The 16817-nt window shown below is 39.5% G+C and overlaps 1 protein-coding gene across 1 annotated transcript in view; it reads right to left on the bottom strand.

Moving 5' to 3' along the window:
• LOC136249474 (F-box/LRR-repeat protein 4-like) overlaps nt 1-6548 on the bottom strand; it is a 20023-nt gene extending 13475 nt beyond the window's left edge. Inside the window, exons 1-3 of the mRNA XM_066041485.1 lie at nt 6295-6548; nt 3604-3694; nt 1126-1252 (exon numbers count right to left, since the gene is read on the bottom strand). Coding sequence (XP_065897557.1) covers nt 1126-1252; nt 3604-3694; nt 6295-6450 — 374 coding nt within the window. The 5' untranslated portion in view covers nt 6451-6548. The remainder of the gene's footprint in view (nt 1-1125; nt 1253-3603; nt 3695-6294) is intronic.
• Between the last annotated feature and the right edge of the window lie 10269 nt (nt 6549-16817).

Raw genomic sequence — 16817 nt, 5'->3', positions numbered from 1 at the left:
ATTGCTGATTTTTTTTTAAAATTATTAAACAGAATTTTCTACTGACTGACTGACTGATTGATGCCTTCAGACAAACATAACTCGATAACGGCTAAGGCTACTTGATTTTTTCACTGTTTGACGTTGTTTCAGCTGGACACGTGCCTTTTGGCATACCGCAGTACATACAATACATTCTTCATGGACTTATCAGGTCCTCCTTTTGTGTCCCAATTCATCTTTGTGAAAGGTGTCAATTTGGCAGTAGTGCATGATGGCTTCCCTTTATAACGGAAATCATCTGTATATTTTATAGTGACTTCTTTGATTGTGGAGGTGCTTTTCAAACAGTTCTTGATTCGTAATGCTGTGTAATGGGTTGAACATAGCTGACAACGAAGCGTAATGGATACTTCACTTTTCAGATGATAATTGATAGCTGGGGTGCCATTTCTTTCTTTTGATGCAGTACGCATGGGTTCACCATTCATAATAATTATATTTTACAAAAAAAGTTAACAAACAAGGTACATAGAAAATTTTGGACTTTTCAACTAGAGTAGGGACCATAGCACATCAATAAAAAGTACTGATACAAGCTGGATATTAAATCACTAAGAAATGTTATATCCCAATTGTGCATTTCCATTATGGTACGTATCTTGAGCACAGTAGGCATTAAACACTTCTTATTGTTTTACTGTGATTTAATATGGTGCACTACTCCATCTTGCTTTAGTACTTTTTATCGATGTGCTATGGCCCCTACTCTAGTAGAAAATTCTAAAAATTTTTGTGTACTTTAGTACATGAAAGTTAACACATTGAAAGCAAATACGCAGCATACAATCGTATACTGATTCTACATGTATATACTGTAATTAATAAAAGTCTGAAAACATTCACAGACTGTGACAAATTTGTAAAATACTAATAGATTTTTTTGTGAAAGGAGACTGATTTATCATGCTTGGGTTGGGTTCACTTCCAACATTGTGATTACCAGGAGCCTAAACTTACAGTCTGCAAGCCATTGTTTTCTCAGTTATTCATTTAGAAGACTATCATTCAAGGCAATAACCACAAATGTATACAAGAAATATGTTTACACAGCATGTACATGTATTACACAGTCTACATACACACCTCACTTCTCCGGAGGCTACATCTTCCGAAACAGAATTACATGCTAAAATCCTCACAACAGCTCCAGGGTGATAATTCTCGTAGATGTTAATTCCAGTAGGAGTGACTGGTTTTGAGTACTGTAGTTCTAGTGGAAAAAATGTCCACCCAACACAATAAGACAAGTATACAGAAAACTTTGGAATTTTCAACTAGAGTAGGGACCATAACACATCGATAAAAAGTATTGAAACAAGCCGGAGTAATGGACGATATTAAATCACAGTAAAACGATAAGAAGTGTTATATCCCTACTGTGCACAAGATACCACAATGGAAATGAACAGTAGGGATATGCATGACACTTCTTATTGTTTTACTGTGATTTAATACTGTCCACTACTCCGGCTTGTTTCAATACTTTTATTGATGTGTTATGGTCCCTACTCTAGTTGAAAATTCCAAATTTTTCAGTTTACTTGTTTGTTAGCTTTTTTTTGTAAATAAATTATTATGACTGGTGAACCCATGCACACTGCATCTGAAATGGCACCACACGCCTCAATTATCGTCTGAAAAGTGAAGCATCCATTACGCTTTGTTGTCAGCTATGTTCAACCCATTACACAGCATTTCTAATCGAAAAGCGCCTTTGAAATCCATGCCTACCGAAAGAAGAAATGGTGCCGCGCACCCCAGTTATATCAATTATTGTTTGAAAAGTGAAGTATCCATTACGCTTCGGTGTCGGCTATTTTCAACCTGTTACACAGCAGTACGAATCAAGAGCTGTTTGAAAAGCACCTCTGCTATCAAAATAGTCACTATGACAAATAACAGACGATTTCTGTTACGAAGGGAAGCCATCATGTGCTATTGCCAAATCGACACTTTTTCGCTGTCAGCAAAGATGAATGGGACACAGAGGAGGACACTGTAAGTCCATGAAGAATGCATTGTACGTACTGCGGTATGCCAAAAGGCACATCTCGGGCCGAAGTGACGTCAAACAGTGAAAAAATTAAGCCCATAGCCTTAGCCATTATTGAGTTACGCTTGTCTGAAGACATCAGTCAGTTACTTACTCTGACGGTAGAAAATTCCGTTGAATAGAAAATAGCTGGTTTTTGGGTGATATTATTTTGTGGGCCACGCCTACTCCTTTGTGGTCCCTACTATACAGTTACTATCGTACTGTATGATACAGATACGTATGTATGTATGTCCAGGAAGTACACTGTACATCATGTACCTATATGTAACATATGCATTCAAATTATGCATTTCACAAATCATGTGGTTGCTTAGCTGTCCATGAATTTTAAATTAAATTATCAGGATTTTTACTCAATACTACGTACGTATATACGTAATAGGCAAGCAAAATACTACACATTGCTGCTGTTCATCTTATGGTGTCTGTTGTACAGAAACAATCTCAATTGAAGAAGATGTGCATTCAAGACGTGCCACATTGAATAGGAAAATGTTGACCTAAAAATCTGTGCATCTATCTCAAAACTAAAAATTGTCCCTCTGCAAAATTACAACAATACAATATAATGTGTATATATATATGCACTATACAACCAGTCAACGTCACAGCCTCACAGGAAGCTACTTTCATACTAAAACACCACTATATATCCATGACAATATCACATTTCCTGGAATGACTATTGTACTGAATTCTGTCACCGTATAAGGTTACCTGGTCAACTTGAAAGTGCAGTACACATCTGAATGTAATTTGATTACAAAGTAGAGCTATGAAAGTTTCTTGAGTATTCAGTGTTGTACTATATAGCCAAAATATTTTAAAAGGCAATATATTGAGGTTGAGCAATGTAAAAAGGCTGTTTACAAAATAAAAGGGGAACACGTAGGGATGAATTAAGCCAAGTTATGGGCCATTCAGGGGTCAAAACTGACTAAAAATGAAAGAGCATTTACAGCACAGGTATTTATCCAATGTGCACAGCCATTTGGCCAGAGGCGCCAGACTGCTCATAAGGCTCAACACTAGGCTGGTTGATTATGACAGTGAACTTTTTCATAGCGTATTCTTGTATTTTTATGTAGCCTTGTAATTAATCACACCTGGATGATAAAACCGGTTTTCCCAGACCCAATCACAATTGCAATTTTAGCCCTGCCACAACTGGTTGGAGCATAAGAGTGCCATGTACATGAATGGTGTTTCTATACAGCAGCTAGAGATGATATACGTATCATTACTATTAAACTGTCTTTATCACAAGCCATCCTTAATTTGTGACTGCCTTAGTACAGGGCTGCATGCACACACATACCTACACGCAAAGAGAGAGAAAATTCTGGTTCATAAAGTAGCTAGACGTTTACTACGTATGTGGATACATAAACAGTTTTATACTATTACATTAGAGAATTTTACAAGTCATTTTGAACCAGCCACATCTACTGTTCATTTCAAAGCATTCATACAGTGTGCAAAAAACAACTGGCTACATGACTAACCTACAAAATCTTGGCTCTTGAAATGATCAGGTCTTTTCTTCAATGCCCTTACTGCGGATGGGGTGATTTTCCACCATGGACCATATGTACGCTAACAAAACATTTACAATAGCAAATAATTATAGATGCACCAGTTAACCAAGGAATTAAATGCCATAATATAATACAACAATATAAATACAACAGTAGCTACAGCAGTGGATAAGTGGCCTAATGAGGAACCACCTGTAAATATATAGAAATGGCTGTTTTTTCTTCTGTCCATCAGTTGGGAAAAGCAGATTTTGTTTTGCACTTCCCACTCTGATTGGTATAAAACCGGTTTATTGGTGTCAACATTTTGCACTTTCAACATAACCTGCTACCACAGTTCTTCACGCCAATCAAATATTGGTTAACTGTAATCACAGTAAATTAGAGGGATACAGAAACAAAACTGGTTATACAGTGCACCAACCAGATCCCTTTACTTTGCTGACCCAATATGTGGAGTATCATTTACAATGTATCACTGGCAGGCATAGGAAGTTGGACGTACTTTAAGTGCTGAAGTAACTGCACTTTCGTTATGGTAATGTAGTTGTTCCCATTACAAGGTGTGTGTGTGTGTGTGTGTGTGTGTGTGTGTGTGTGTGTGTGTGTGTGTGTGTGTGTGTGTGTGTGTGTGTGTGTGTGTGTGTGTGTGTGTGTGTGTGTGTGTGTGCAGAGGAGGTATGACACACTGACGTGAGCCCATAGGATTTGTACACAGCAATTAAAAATCAACTTTAGGAGGGTTTCATTGAAAATTAGGTGGCTTTTCTAATCTGTAATGTAATGGCATGGGGAACCCCACTGAACCCTAGTGGTTTGATATTGATATACAGGGTGATTGAAGATGTCGTCACATGACGAAAAGCTTACTGCATGAAATGGAGGGCAAACACCAACAATGGAAGAGAATAGTACTGGAAATTGTACTCAAAGTCTCCATAATTAAATCCAATAATTTAGGCGTAAAGTAAGATTAAGCATCAGCTTAGAAGTCAAAACATGCAATTAACATGAATTCTTTTTGATAGTGCTTAACGTATGTCATACCTCCTCTGGTGTGTGTGTGCGTGTGTGTGTCTATGACTAGTCTAATATAATAAAGTTATACACACCAACCTTGATTTAGTAATTTGAGCCAAAACTCAGTGCTTTTACAAAACAAAGTACAGTGACTGATTGTAAATGGTAGTATTAACATCAAAGTCCAAACTGATATTGTAATCACCATGCAGGCAAGACTCACGTTTTCTCTGGACTCCAAGGTTTAAGAAAACCACATGTACTATCAGGTTTACCAATAGTTGATAGTACTGGGAGGACTCTAGGTTGATGGCAAGATTGATGGACCAGAAGCCCTTGGTTGTACAGAGTTACTCATGGGACTACTTAGTTCCATCATAAGCAGGTTTGCATACCTGTAAAATACACAATGAGCCAGGGTGATGTGGCTGTTTTCCTCACAAGCGAAATATTTGGTTGAATCACCCTCCTCTATAGTAGTCTTGCTTAGCCAGATCATACATTCTTTGGCATGGACTTATTGCTTTTGTGATCAGTATGTTATGCACCTATCTCCAGATTTCAGTCTGAGAAGGAGTTGTTCTGGCATGCCAAAATTAATAGCTAATTAAGTAAACATGGAAGCAAAACAATTTGCCAAATTACTTTTTTTCATCAGGCCAAACATCCACCAAAGTTTCCCTAAAGGTAGGGTTGGCAATGGAAAAATCAACCTCTATAGTTTCTCCTCCAACTCTGGGTGATCAATTCTACCCAAGTCTACATCAAAACCATAGGGTAATAATACGGTGATTTCCCTTGCTGTTTCTGTAGCGCGCATTTTAATTTTTCATGATTTTTCAGGTTTTTAGATACAAATGGGCAGCAGCATCAATAACGTTGTTTAGAGTACTTCATTGTTTCCATGAATAGTGCATTACATGGTGGTCACTATACTATCGAAAACGGAAGCGTATTCTTGGTGAAACAGATGCTGCGAGTTTCTAAGTCATAGCATGAGCGAGGACATCAGTTTGCGTTGGCACTTAAACACTGTAAATCTCCACTTAATAAGGTCCAAAAAGGTGCCTGGCCATGGGAGTTAGTAAACCAACCTTGGACTTCGTTAAGTGAGTTTCAGTTGGCTGATTTTTCATTGCAGACCCGTCAAGCGCCGTTTTATTGAAAATTGAATTACAGTGAATCACCTTTTTAGCAAGTGTATTTTGTAAAGCACTTCACCCAATAACCCAAAAAAGCAATGGACAACATTCTAGATGTTCCTACCCATTTTTTATGAAAATGAGCCGAAATCCCTCAAAAATTTGACACTGCTACATCCCAAACAGAAGGTATTTGGTCACTACTGAACCCACCATGTATAACTAGACCATTGGTAGGCTCCATCCCCTGAGTTACAAGTTAATCTAAAGAAGGTCGATTTTTTCATTGCCAACCCTACTAAAGGACTGTAGGTATTATGATCAGCAACCAAGATTAATCATCAGTCAAGGTCAACTTTGAGGTGACTATTTCGACCAGATCTGCTTGAAAATGTTGAATCATTGTCTGCATTATCCTTTTACTGCAGTGTTGTGGTCATGCATGGTATATTATGCAGGGACAAAGTGAATGACAACATACAATGCAGATTCTTACCAATACGAACGCTTCAGTGAAGTCTCCATAACGTCCGGAAAGTGATGGATTTCCAGCAAGATTACTGGCAGTGTATGAGCTGCTCCCACTTCTTCCGTATTCCGACGAATAGTTAACAACGTTCTGTGCGTACTGCTTAATTATACCACCTGACATCTCTTGACACGAGATAGATTGACAGGGCGAAGTAGCAGTAGATATATGTGGTCGGATGCGAGGACGGCCGGGCTCGAGAGGTCAAGAAGAGTCCGAGTTCCAAGCGCCACTAAATATATTTACAAAATATATTTGATGCGCATGTACACACAGGATGGTTGAACCCCAAGATGAGCCTCAAGCTGTGCGAAGACAGACTCAGTTGAAATCACCATCATTGGAATACTTCAAAAGTGAATCAGGAAGTAAGAATTTATAACGAGGTTTAGAGTCAAGGGATATGTGTGGGTGGTAACCAAATACTGATTTTCAGCCCTGTGAGCAAAAAGACATGCCTGGGTGCCGGACAGGAAACAATTTATTTGGAGTATCCTTATCATTGGGTGCTTCCAAGAAGATATGGCATTTTGACTGATTACACATGGCAGTATCCATGGTTACGAAGCTTTGGAGGGGCAAACCACCTTCCAATATTACAAAACCTCTGAAGGTTTCAAAGCTTTGTTCCAGCCCTAGTGTGTATATAGCCAAACATTGCAGAAGTACCTTTTGGTGGTTTGAAAACCAAAGGAGTAACAGATACAGAGTTATAAAATGGTGGGGTTGAGTTACTATATAGAACCAAGAGTACATAATATTTATTATGTACTCTTGATAGAACGATCACCACAGGATAAAAAGTGTGCAAAGTATGGTACCAGGGTTTTAACCAGGTAGCCACTGTTCCACTATCATAGCTATTTATTTTCTACTTTGTAAATGATGCATGCATTGTATGCACTGTACTGCGACCATTGTATGCACTGTACTGCGACATGCCAAATGGTATCTGTCAGGCTGAAGTGATGTTAAAATCAAGCCCATAGCCCAGTGGCTATCATCAAATTATCTTGTTTGAAAGCATTAGTAAGTCAGTTAGTTAGTCAGGCAGGCAGTAGAAAGAAAAATTCTCTATAAATTTCTATTAGAAGCATTTGGGTCATACTGAAGGCATTTTTGGGCTTGGTTATACCTAACCAATACTGTCAAGGCACCATGAAGGCTGGTTTCTGGCCAATATTTTTTGTGAGAAATTCCATGATCCCAATATACAGTTACTACCATGTTGTATTATATATACCTCATTGTAGGTCATCAAATGGTACGGTAGTACCGTTTAAGTAGGGATTGCAGTGAAACTTTCACGTGCCACTCAAAATTCCACCTTTAACAGTCACCCTAGAGACATTTTACGTTACCAAAATTACCTTCGTGGAATAGTACTAGTCCATATAATACATAAAACAACATCAAATGCAACAAAACACGTACAGGTGGCCGGATATAAATTTTTTTAAATCGCCAAAACTCGAATTTTAGCCTCACTGCTTCACTGACTGACCACAGTCGCAAGGCTACAGGCCAAATGAAGCAGCACACGGCCACCATTTACGCCACAATAACAAACTCATCAATGGGATGTGCCTTTTGGGGGTTCCGTAGGTCCTCTGTGCCTTGTCTTTTCTTTCATCTTCAATTAGGCTGCTTGTCTTCTTCATACAACGAAACCATATCGAGGCGTTAATTTTCCATATCAACACTTCTTTAAGCAGCGTAATAGACGCCACAAGATTATTTAAGGTTACGGTATAGTCACGGGCAATCGTTCAAAATTTTGAATGCCTATCGATTCTTTTTGAGAAGACCATAAAACCAGTCTAGCAGCATGAAAAGTTTCAAATGAAGGTGAAGCCCTTCATATTTAATGCTTTTATGTAGCTACAGTTTAGTTTGAGGCAGGTGGAACACTACAATTGTTGTAGTAACACAAGTAAGCCAGTTCCATCGCTCAGTTCCAGCTGTCACTACCATGTTTTTCCGCCGCCAAATACAGCAAAAGCTGTAGGCTGTATTGGCATTTCTAGGGCATAGTGATACTGTACATTAAATTTATTAGGTCCTGTGGAAGCGTTTTTGGCGTGTTTCTTCCCAGTGACTCAGATACAAGCCTTCAAAGAGCTTGTTTCACTCGAAAAACTACTAAAACTTCAATAAAACATCTATACAACCAGTAACTTAAAAAAATCGCTTCCACAGGACCTAGATATTTTAGTTGTTTAATCACTTGTGGTGAAATTATAAGAATTCAGTAATCTGTTAGTCTGGTTTTTGGCGGCGCGTTTTTATAAAACATCGCTCTGCTGTGGACCACACACCCAAGAACCGTCGTTGTTCTGTAGTAAAAACAAACAAGCACAATTAGTTGTATTGCTAACACAACACAGTTTTTGAAATTATTTATCCCTGCTTGGGTTAAAGCAGGTTTTGTAATTTGTTCCGCCCACGCATTTTAAAACTATTCCGCAACCTTAAGGCGCTTAGACTATGCTAACATATGGAGGAACTGTTACTAGATAGCTACCTGTATCTTCACAATAGGTCGCAAGATCAAATAATAATAATCACACCCATTCTTTATTCTACGCATTATCAATATATCAATTGAAACCATGATGACACACTCCTTTTACGCTAGGTGACGGAATAGCTAGTCAGTGACCACACACCTTCAAGTTGGAAGGCTAACTTTAATAATCGATTGAAATCATGATAACCACACCCTGTTTGAGCAAGCTCACATCTTTGCAGACTGACTCGAGATGCTCTAATACAGCAGTCACCCTAATGGAACAGTCACATACATGTTTATAGCTAGCTATATGCTTCAACAAAAATTAAACAAATTAGTATATTAAAAATTATAAATTTAAAAATGAAGTAGGGATCCAAACGGTAAAAAGTAGTGAAACAAGAGATGAACGATAGTAGCTATTATAGCATAGCTTGGTGGGAAATCCCTACTTTGGCATTGGACACAAAATAATTGTTATACTATGCCAAAGTAGGGATTTTCTACTGAAATATGCTGTAATAGTTACTATCGTTCATCTCTTGTTTCACTACTTTTTACCGCTTGGATCCCTACTTCATTTTTAAATTTATAATTTTTAATATACTACACTGTTTATGGCTTTGTAACAAGGACAGAAGCAATGTAAAGACGTAAACATCCATTGCACAAGAATTATTTTAGAAGCACATGGTATATGTTAAAAGTGGGATAGTTTGATGAGAAATGCATGTAAAATCACCAATTTTTGAAGCTAATGTTGTAGGGTAAAGTGATTTAGTTTCATAAAATAGTTATGAGAATTGCAACCAAAATTTATATCCCTGGCCACCACTGTCATTCCAATTTTGGGTGTAGGTATATATCAACCTTACATAAATATTGTACATGGCTGATTTTGTATATATAAGTTCGTTAAATTTCGATCTTTGTATATTTGGCTTCTCTGGGAGATTTTAGTCCCCTGCATCTAAGAACCAATAGCTACAACTAGAAACCCACTTAGTCCTATAAAAGATTGACATTACCCATAAAATATATGTGCACTGTATGTATGTATTAGATAACATGTCATGTATAAAGGAAGATGATATATTGAGTATTCACATAGGAAAGGAAAGACCAAAGCTCAAGGACGTTTACCACTTGGTGTCAAGAACTTGGGCTCCAAGATGGAGAGAATTGGGTATAGAACTTGGCCTTGATCATCACATGATTGAGATTATTGAGTGTAATCATCGTAATGATTGTGAAACGTGTTGTAATAAACTGTTCATCAAATGGCTTGACACTAACTGTGGTGCTACATGGGAAATGTTGATCAATGCAATGGATGGGCTGTCAGATGGTAAGTGTTGTTTGTCTCCTACATGTGTGTGTTGTGTGTGTATGTGTGTTAGTGTTTATGTGTTATAGATAGCAACACATTTAGCTTTGTGTGCACACCTAAGGTTACTATGTATGTAAGGTCCAAGTTTCTTCTGAATTTGTGATTTGAGACTTGACTTAATGTGACAAAATTTCCTGCTAAATGGTTGAAATAGTTTATTTCGAAATGATCAAACAATACTTTTAACATAATGTTTTTGTCATATATTTGTCATAGTACCCAAGAAGTAAAACTGCTTGTACCTTGCTGACTTGCATTCGCAGACATTTCTGCTGGAGGCTAATTTCTGGTTTTCACAAGTACATAAAAGTTCTATAACACAGTGTATGGCTATGTTTCTTTTTTAGATTTAGTACAGGATTTATAGGGTGTCCATGTGCTATTTATGGTTGCACAAAAAAGAAATCTGATTATTAGTGTTGTGAACCGGTATGGAAAAACCAGTATGGAAAAACCAGTATGGAAAAACCGGTTATTAACCGGTATTGTCTAGGTCAAGCCAATTATTGGCTAAGAAGCCTTTTAACCCGTTTTGCCCACCCACTTGGTAAACCATAAATTACCCCTGCTGACAAGTGCTAACATCACAACATAACCTCAAAGCATGTGTAAATACGTGCTTGTAATAGCTGTTATTGTAAGGCAGGATGTTGATGGTCGGGTAGTTGGAAAAGGCGGATACGGTCGGACGTGGACACGGACGCGGACACGGACACAGACATTTTCAAAAAGGACTTTTACATTTATATAACAGTTATTTTTCATACCTAACGCTGTTTTTACAGTAGTCTTCGCCTCCAGACCCAGGCGTCGATCTTTTCATAGCGCTTATCCATTTATAAGCGCACGTGCGAAGGATAGACTAGCACTCTAAAGACCATTATAGTGTTGTATACGTGCTCTAAAAATCTAATTCAGAGTCACAGAGATCAATCTAGCATGTCCCAACTTAATCTCGTTGGCCAGGTCCTTGAAATCCTCAACACTTGGTATAAGCGCCTGCACCTTATACTAAAAGGCGTAAGATTGTGGATTTGGCCTGCTAAGCTAAGTTGCATGGGGCATGCAAGCTAATCTCTACAACTGTATAACTCTGTATTAGACTTTAGAACATGTGTACAACACCATTATGGTCTTTGGCATGCTGTGGAGTGCTGGTCTAGTCCTTCGCACGTGCGCTTATAAATGGATAAGCGCTATGAAAAGATCGACGCCTGGGTCTGGAGGCGAAGACTACTGCGTTAGGTATGAAAAATAACTGTTATATAAATGTAAAAGTCCTTTTTGAAAATGTCTGTGTCCGTGTCCGCGTCCGTGTCCGCGTCCGACCGTATCCGCCTTTTCCAACTACCCTTGATGGTCACTTTGGTACCACCCTAAGGCTTCCAAAAGGCATGTTTAGTGCCATAATGTCTGCTAATTTACAATCAGACAATAACCGGTCAATATCCAATTATTCACCTTCCAATAACTGGTTTTAGTAAACTCTGCAGGTTCACAGCACTACTGATTATCAAAATCAATTTGAATTTCTTATGACAACAAATGTTATTGTAGTAGTACCAACATGAATTCACTCTTGTGTAACATTTTTGAGTTGGTACTGTATCTAGGCTAAACATGTGCTTGAGGAGTATATATAGTGATTTTTAGTAGCCGACCCAGACCTTAGCATTTAGGGCTGCAACAATTATTCGATTCGTTTGGATATTTGTTTGTTAAGACTTTATCTGGATACTACAGGGTGAATGCATGTATATTTACCATTCGGATATTCATTTACTAGTACATTAAAAGTGTGTACAGTGGAAATGGCTTTAGTTACCAGCTATATTTCTATAAGATAGCCTGTTCTGCTATGTAAAACTGATTATAAAGACAACTGCTATTAATTTTGCATATATTTCAGGAACAGATTTGTAATTACAACTGTATGTGGCAAAATGTTGCTGAATTCTAATATTTTTGCACTAATCTAAATGTTATCAAATTCGTTTGTTAAGACATCCAAATATCCAGATACTAAGTTTGACATCCGTTGCAACCCTAGTAGCATTAGCCAACTAAGACAGCCTATTTTTTGCCAATGAGCATGCACTCATCTTGCTGTTGTTTTTTTTACAAAGCCATAGGGGATTTGTTTGACTCCTTTGAACCACCCTGGTTATGGACCTGACCAGGCCCTGGAGTGCCTTCTTTTATCTGCAGTTCCTGTATGTAGCTCTGTACAAAGACACTTTGCTCATTATTGTCAATGATTTTTGTGCTTGTAAGCATAAACTTATGCTGAGTATAATTGGCAAACTAAGTGTAAAGAGTTGGATATTATCATATATACAGTATGATGGTACTGTTGTATAGTAGGGACCACAAAGGAGTAAAACATCCTCTGACGACGATGAGGCAGTATTGGTTAGGTAAAACTAAGCCAAATAAGCTTTCAGATAGACCCAAAACACTTTTAACAAGATCTACGGAATTTTAAAAACAATTTATTTGAAGGAATTTTCTACTGGCTGACTGAGAGTATCTGATTGACTGATGCCTTCAGACAAGCGTAACTTGATAACAGCTAAGGCTACGGACTTGATTTTTTCACTGTTCGGCGTCGCTTTGGCCCGACAGGTGCCTTTTGGCATACCGCAGTACATACAATGCATTCTTCATGGACTTACCAGTGTCCTTCTTTGTCTCCCATTCATCTTTGCTGACAGCGAAGTGTCGATTCGGTGATAGCATGTGATGGTTTCCATTCGTAATGGAAATCGTCCATATTTTTCACAGTGGCTATTTTGATAGCAGAGGTGCTTTTCAAACAGTTCTTGATTCGTACTGCTGTGTAACGGGTTGAACATTGCCGTCAATGAAGCGTAATGGATATTTCACTTTTCAGACGATAATTGATATAACTGGGGCACGCTAACTGGGGCACGCAGCACCATTTCTTTCAGTATGCGTGGATCTCAGAGGTGCTTTTCGAACAGCTCTTGATTCGAAATGCTACGTAACAGGTTGAACGTAGTTGACAACGAAGCATAATGGATACTTTTCAGATGGTAATTGGGGCATACGGCACCATTTCAGATGCAGTATGCTTGGGTTCACCAGTCATAATTGTAGGGTATCAGCGGGGTTCGTAGGGTCTGCGACGTCAGAGCAATGGACTAATAACTCGCCTCGTGGCACCACATGCTCGCCATATTGGATTATTACATCAACCTACACGCATGCGCATGACAAAAATTAAATACACACAAAGTAGCCTAAATAATATCCTAAATACAATTATGCTGTAGTGTCTAGTTCTCGACATCCTCCGGGGGGTGCCTTAATCTAGCTGTCCATTCCAACAGACGGGTTCTTGCCTTCTTTGCTGCTGCTCGCTGTGGACGATTTCTTGCCATATCTTCAATATTTCGGGTTATTGGTTCTGTTGGACTGCTGTGTTCTGACTGATCATCAGGTGGGAGTGAGACCTCCAGAGGATACAGTCTGCTGATTGGTCTGGATGTTACATGGTTGCTAGTCCGTACATTCACTGCTCTAACCAAACCATCATTTCCTTGTATCAGGCTGTCTATAACACCAAGTCTCCAGTTTAGTCTAGGCCCATCGTCATGAATCAAAACTACATCTCCAACCTTCACATTCTGTATGTTCAGGCCCGATGTCTTGTGGAACTCTCTCAAACTAGTAAGGTATTCCTTCTTCCACCTTGTCTGGAAATGTTGTAGCAATCTAGCATGGTTGGTAAGTCGTTTCCTTATTCGTGACTCTGATACAACATAGTCTGGGTCCTCTGGATCATCATCATAGGAGTGGGGCAAAGACACCGTACGTTTGCCATACAACAAACTTGCTGGGGTTAGAGGCTCAACATCGGCAACATCAGACGTTACATAGGTTAAGGGACGATTATTAAGGGTGGCCTTAACTTCCACAACAATGGTCTCAAAAATCTGCAAGGTGACAAAACTTCTGCCTAAGGTATTCTTAAGTGCCTGTTTAGTTAACCCAACTAATCGTTCCCAAAATCCACCGTGCCAGGGTGCTCTTTTAGGAATAAACTGCCATGTAACACCGTGGTCTTCTAGAGCTTGCTTGAGAGAGGTGGAAGTGAGAAGGTGTTGCAATTCGTCAGCTGCTACTAAGTATGTTGAGGCATTGTCAGACATCATTGTTCTAGGTAACGACCTTCTACCCACAAACTTTCGAAAGGCCAGCATGAAACTCTCCACTGTCATATCCAGCACCACTTCAAGATGTACCGCTCTTGTGGTAGCACAAGTAAAGAGGCAAATATACACTTTCCTCTCACCCTCTCCTTCACGAACGTACATGGCTCCAGTGAAGTCTACACCACAAACAGAGAACGGGGTTGAGTCTTCAGTTCGAGTCTTCGGAAGTGGTGGTGGATCAGGCAGCCTGTAGGGTTTCCCTGTCAATCTTACACATGTCACGCATCTCCTCAATAGTTTCCTCACATATACTCTAATGGCTGGAATCCAGTACAATTGACGGATTGCCGTTACTGTACTGCTAACTCCTGAATGATGAATTCTCTCATGAGTGGCATACACAATAAGTCTAGTGATGTGGTGCTTGGGTGACAGCAGATAGGGGAACTTTGCCAGCTCGCTAATGGGCGCATTATGAATCCTCCCCCCACAGCGTAGAAATCCTCTGCTATCCAGGAACAGTCTGAGCTGACGTACGAGAAGAGTACGCTTGGGTGACTTTGATGTTAGGTTTGTGATCTCTTCAAAGTATTCCAGTTGTTGGGAGGCTTTAATCCAGAGCATTGTGGCGTCTGACAGTTCCTTAGCAGTGATCGGACCAATTACCTTATCATTGGGGTGCTTCAAGTTGTAGCCAAAACGATGTACATAAACAGTAATTTAGTGAGTCTGCTGTAACGGGAGACATCGATGACAGCATGGATACCACAGGTCTCAGCAGGGTTGGTAGGAGGTCTGTTGTTGGTTTCTTGAGCATCTTCTATAGCAATGTTCTGTAAGTGAACTACATCAGCTGGTGACCATGTGGGCCACTGTTCTATATAAGTTAACCAGGAAGGACCATGAAGCCAGAGTTGGGAGGACTTCAATTGCTTTGCAGAAATTCCCCTTGTCAATAGATCAGCTGGGTTTTCATCAGTTGGCACATAGGTCCAAGCAGAAGCAGGGAGTGACTGTGTGATTTCTGCTACTCGGTTAGCAATGAATGGCTTTGTTGTGGTTGTCTGTTTGATGTCATAAATCCAGTGAAGCGCGATCTGGCTATCACTCCACATGTGTACAGTGGTATCATCAGATGTCAGGTGTAGAGATTGGATGACAAACTTGGCTAATCGAGTGGCAATGACTGTTGCCATTAGTTCCAATTTAGGAAGTGTAATAGACCTTACTGGTTGCAACCCTGGATCTTGACATCACCAATGTAGCTTGATCATTCTGCTTGAGGTATGCTACTGCACCATATGCACTTAGACTAGCATCTGCAAAAACGTGAACTTGTTTGGTGGCGGTGAGGTGGAACTGTTGTGTGAAGTAACGTCTTGGATAAACATAAGTTGTCACTTCTTGGATGTCAGAGGCAATCAGCTGCCAGTGGTCACGAGTCTCTTGATCAACTGGTTCATCCCAGTCCACCTTCTTTCTTCACAGAGCTTGTAGCAACAACTTAGCTTTGATAGTAATTGGAGTTAACAGACCTAATGGATCATATATCTGTGCTGACTCACGTAGTATCTCTCTTTTGGTTGTCAATGGTGAGGATGTAAGTGAAGGGAACAGTTAGGTATAAATCCTAGTGTATCATCTAGCATGTTCCAACGTAAACCCAGTAGGCTGACACATGTACTGGAGTCATTTGTTTGGTCACTTTCAGTTTTGGCTCGAAGCTTGAGGCTGTTCAATGACCATGAGCGCAAGTTGAAATTTGCTTGCTTCATTATAGATCTGGATTGAATGTAGTAGTCCATGAGTTGCTGTTCCGAGTCACAACCTGAAATAAGATAGTCAACGTAAAGGTTGGACTTCATATCCTTGGCCACTGATGAGGGGAATTTCTTGAGGTGCAAGTCAAGTGTCGCATTCAACATAAATGGTGAGCTGGACGTTCCAAAGGGTACCACCTTGAAGCGATAAGTTGTAAGAGTTCCAAATGGATTATTGATGTCCGAAACCCACAAGAATCGAGTTGAATCTCTGTCTGATTCATGGAGCTTGACATGCAAGAATGCCTTCTCGATATCAGTGGTAAAGGCAAAGGTGTGTTTACGAAATCGTAGTAAGATTGAACACAAATCATTCAGGAATGGTGGACCTACTAGTAAGCAGTCATTCAGACTGGCATGTTCCTTACTCTGACGAGAGCTACAGTCGTATACTATTCTTATTGGTCTAGTTGCTGACTCCTTTTTAACAGGGTGATGTGGTAGATAGTGAACCTTAGCTGGGTGGTCAGTAGGATTAACCTTCTCTATGAAGCCACGTGCTTCCTGGTCGGTAATGGTAGTATGATACATATGTAAAAGAGATGGTGAATCTGTCAGACAAGATATTAACTGCCTTGTTCGTTTCTCAC

The sequence above is a fragment of the Dysidea avara genome, chromosome 3 (assembly GCF_963678975.1).
Source record: "Dysidea avara chromosome 3, odDysAvar1.4, whole genome shotgun sequence".
In the NCBI taxonomy this organism is placed as follows: domain Eukaryota; kingdom Metazoa; phylum Porifera; class Demospongiae; order Dictyoceratida; family Dysideidae; genus Dysidea; species Dysidea avara.
This window is presented reverse-complemented; position numbering and strand designations above follow the sequence as displayed.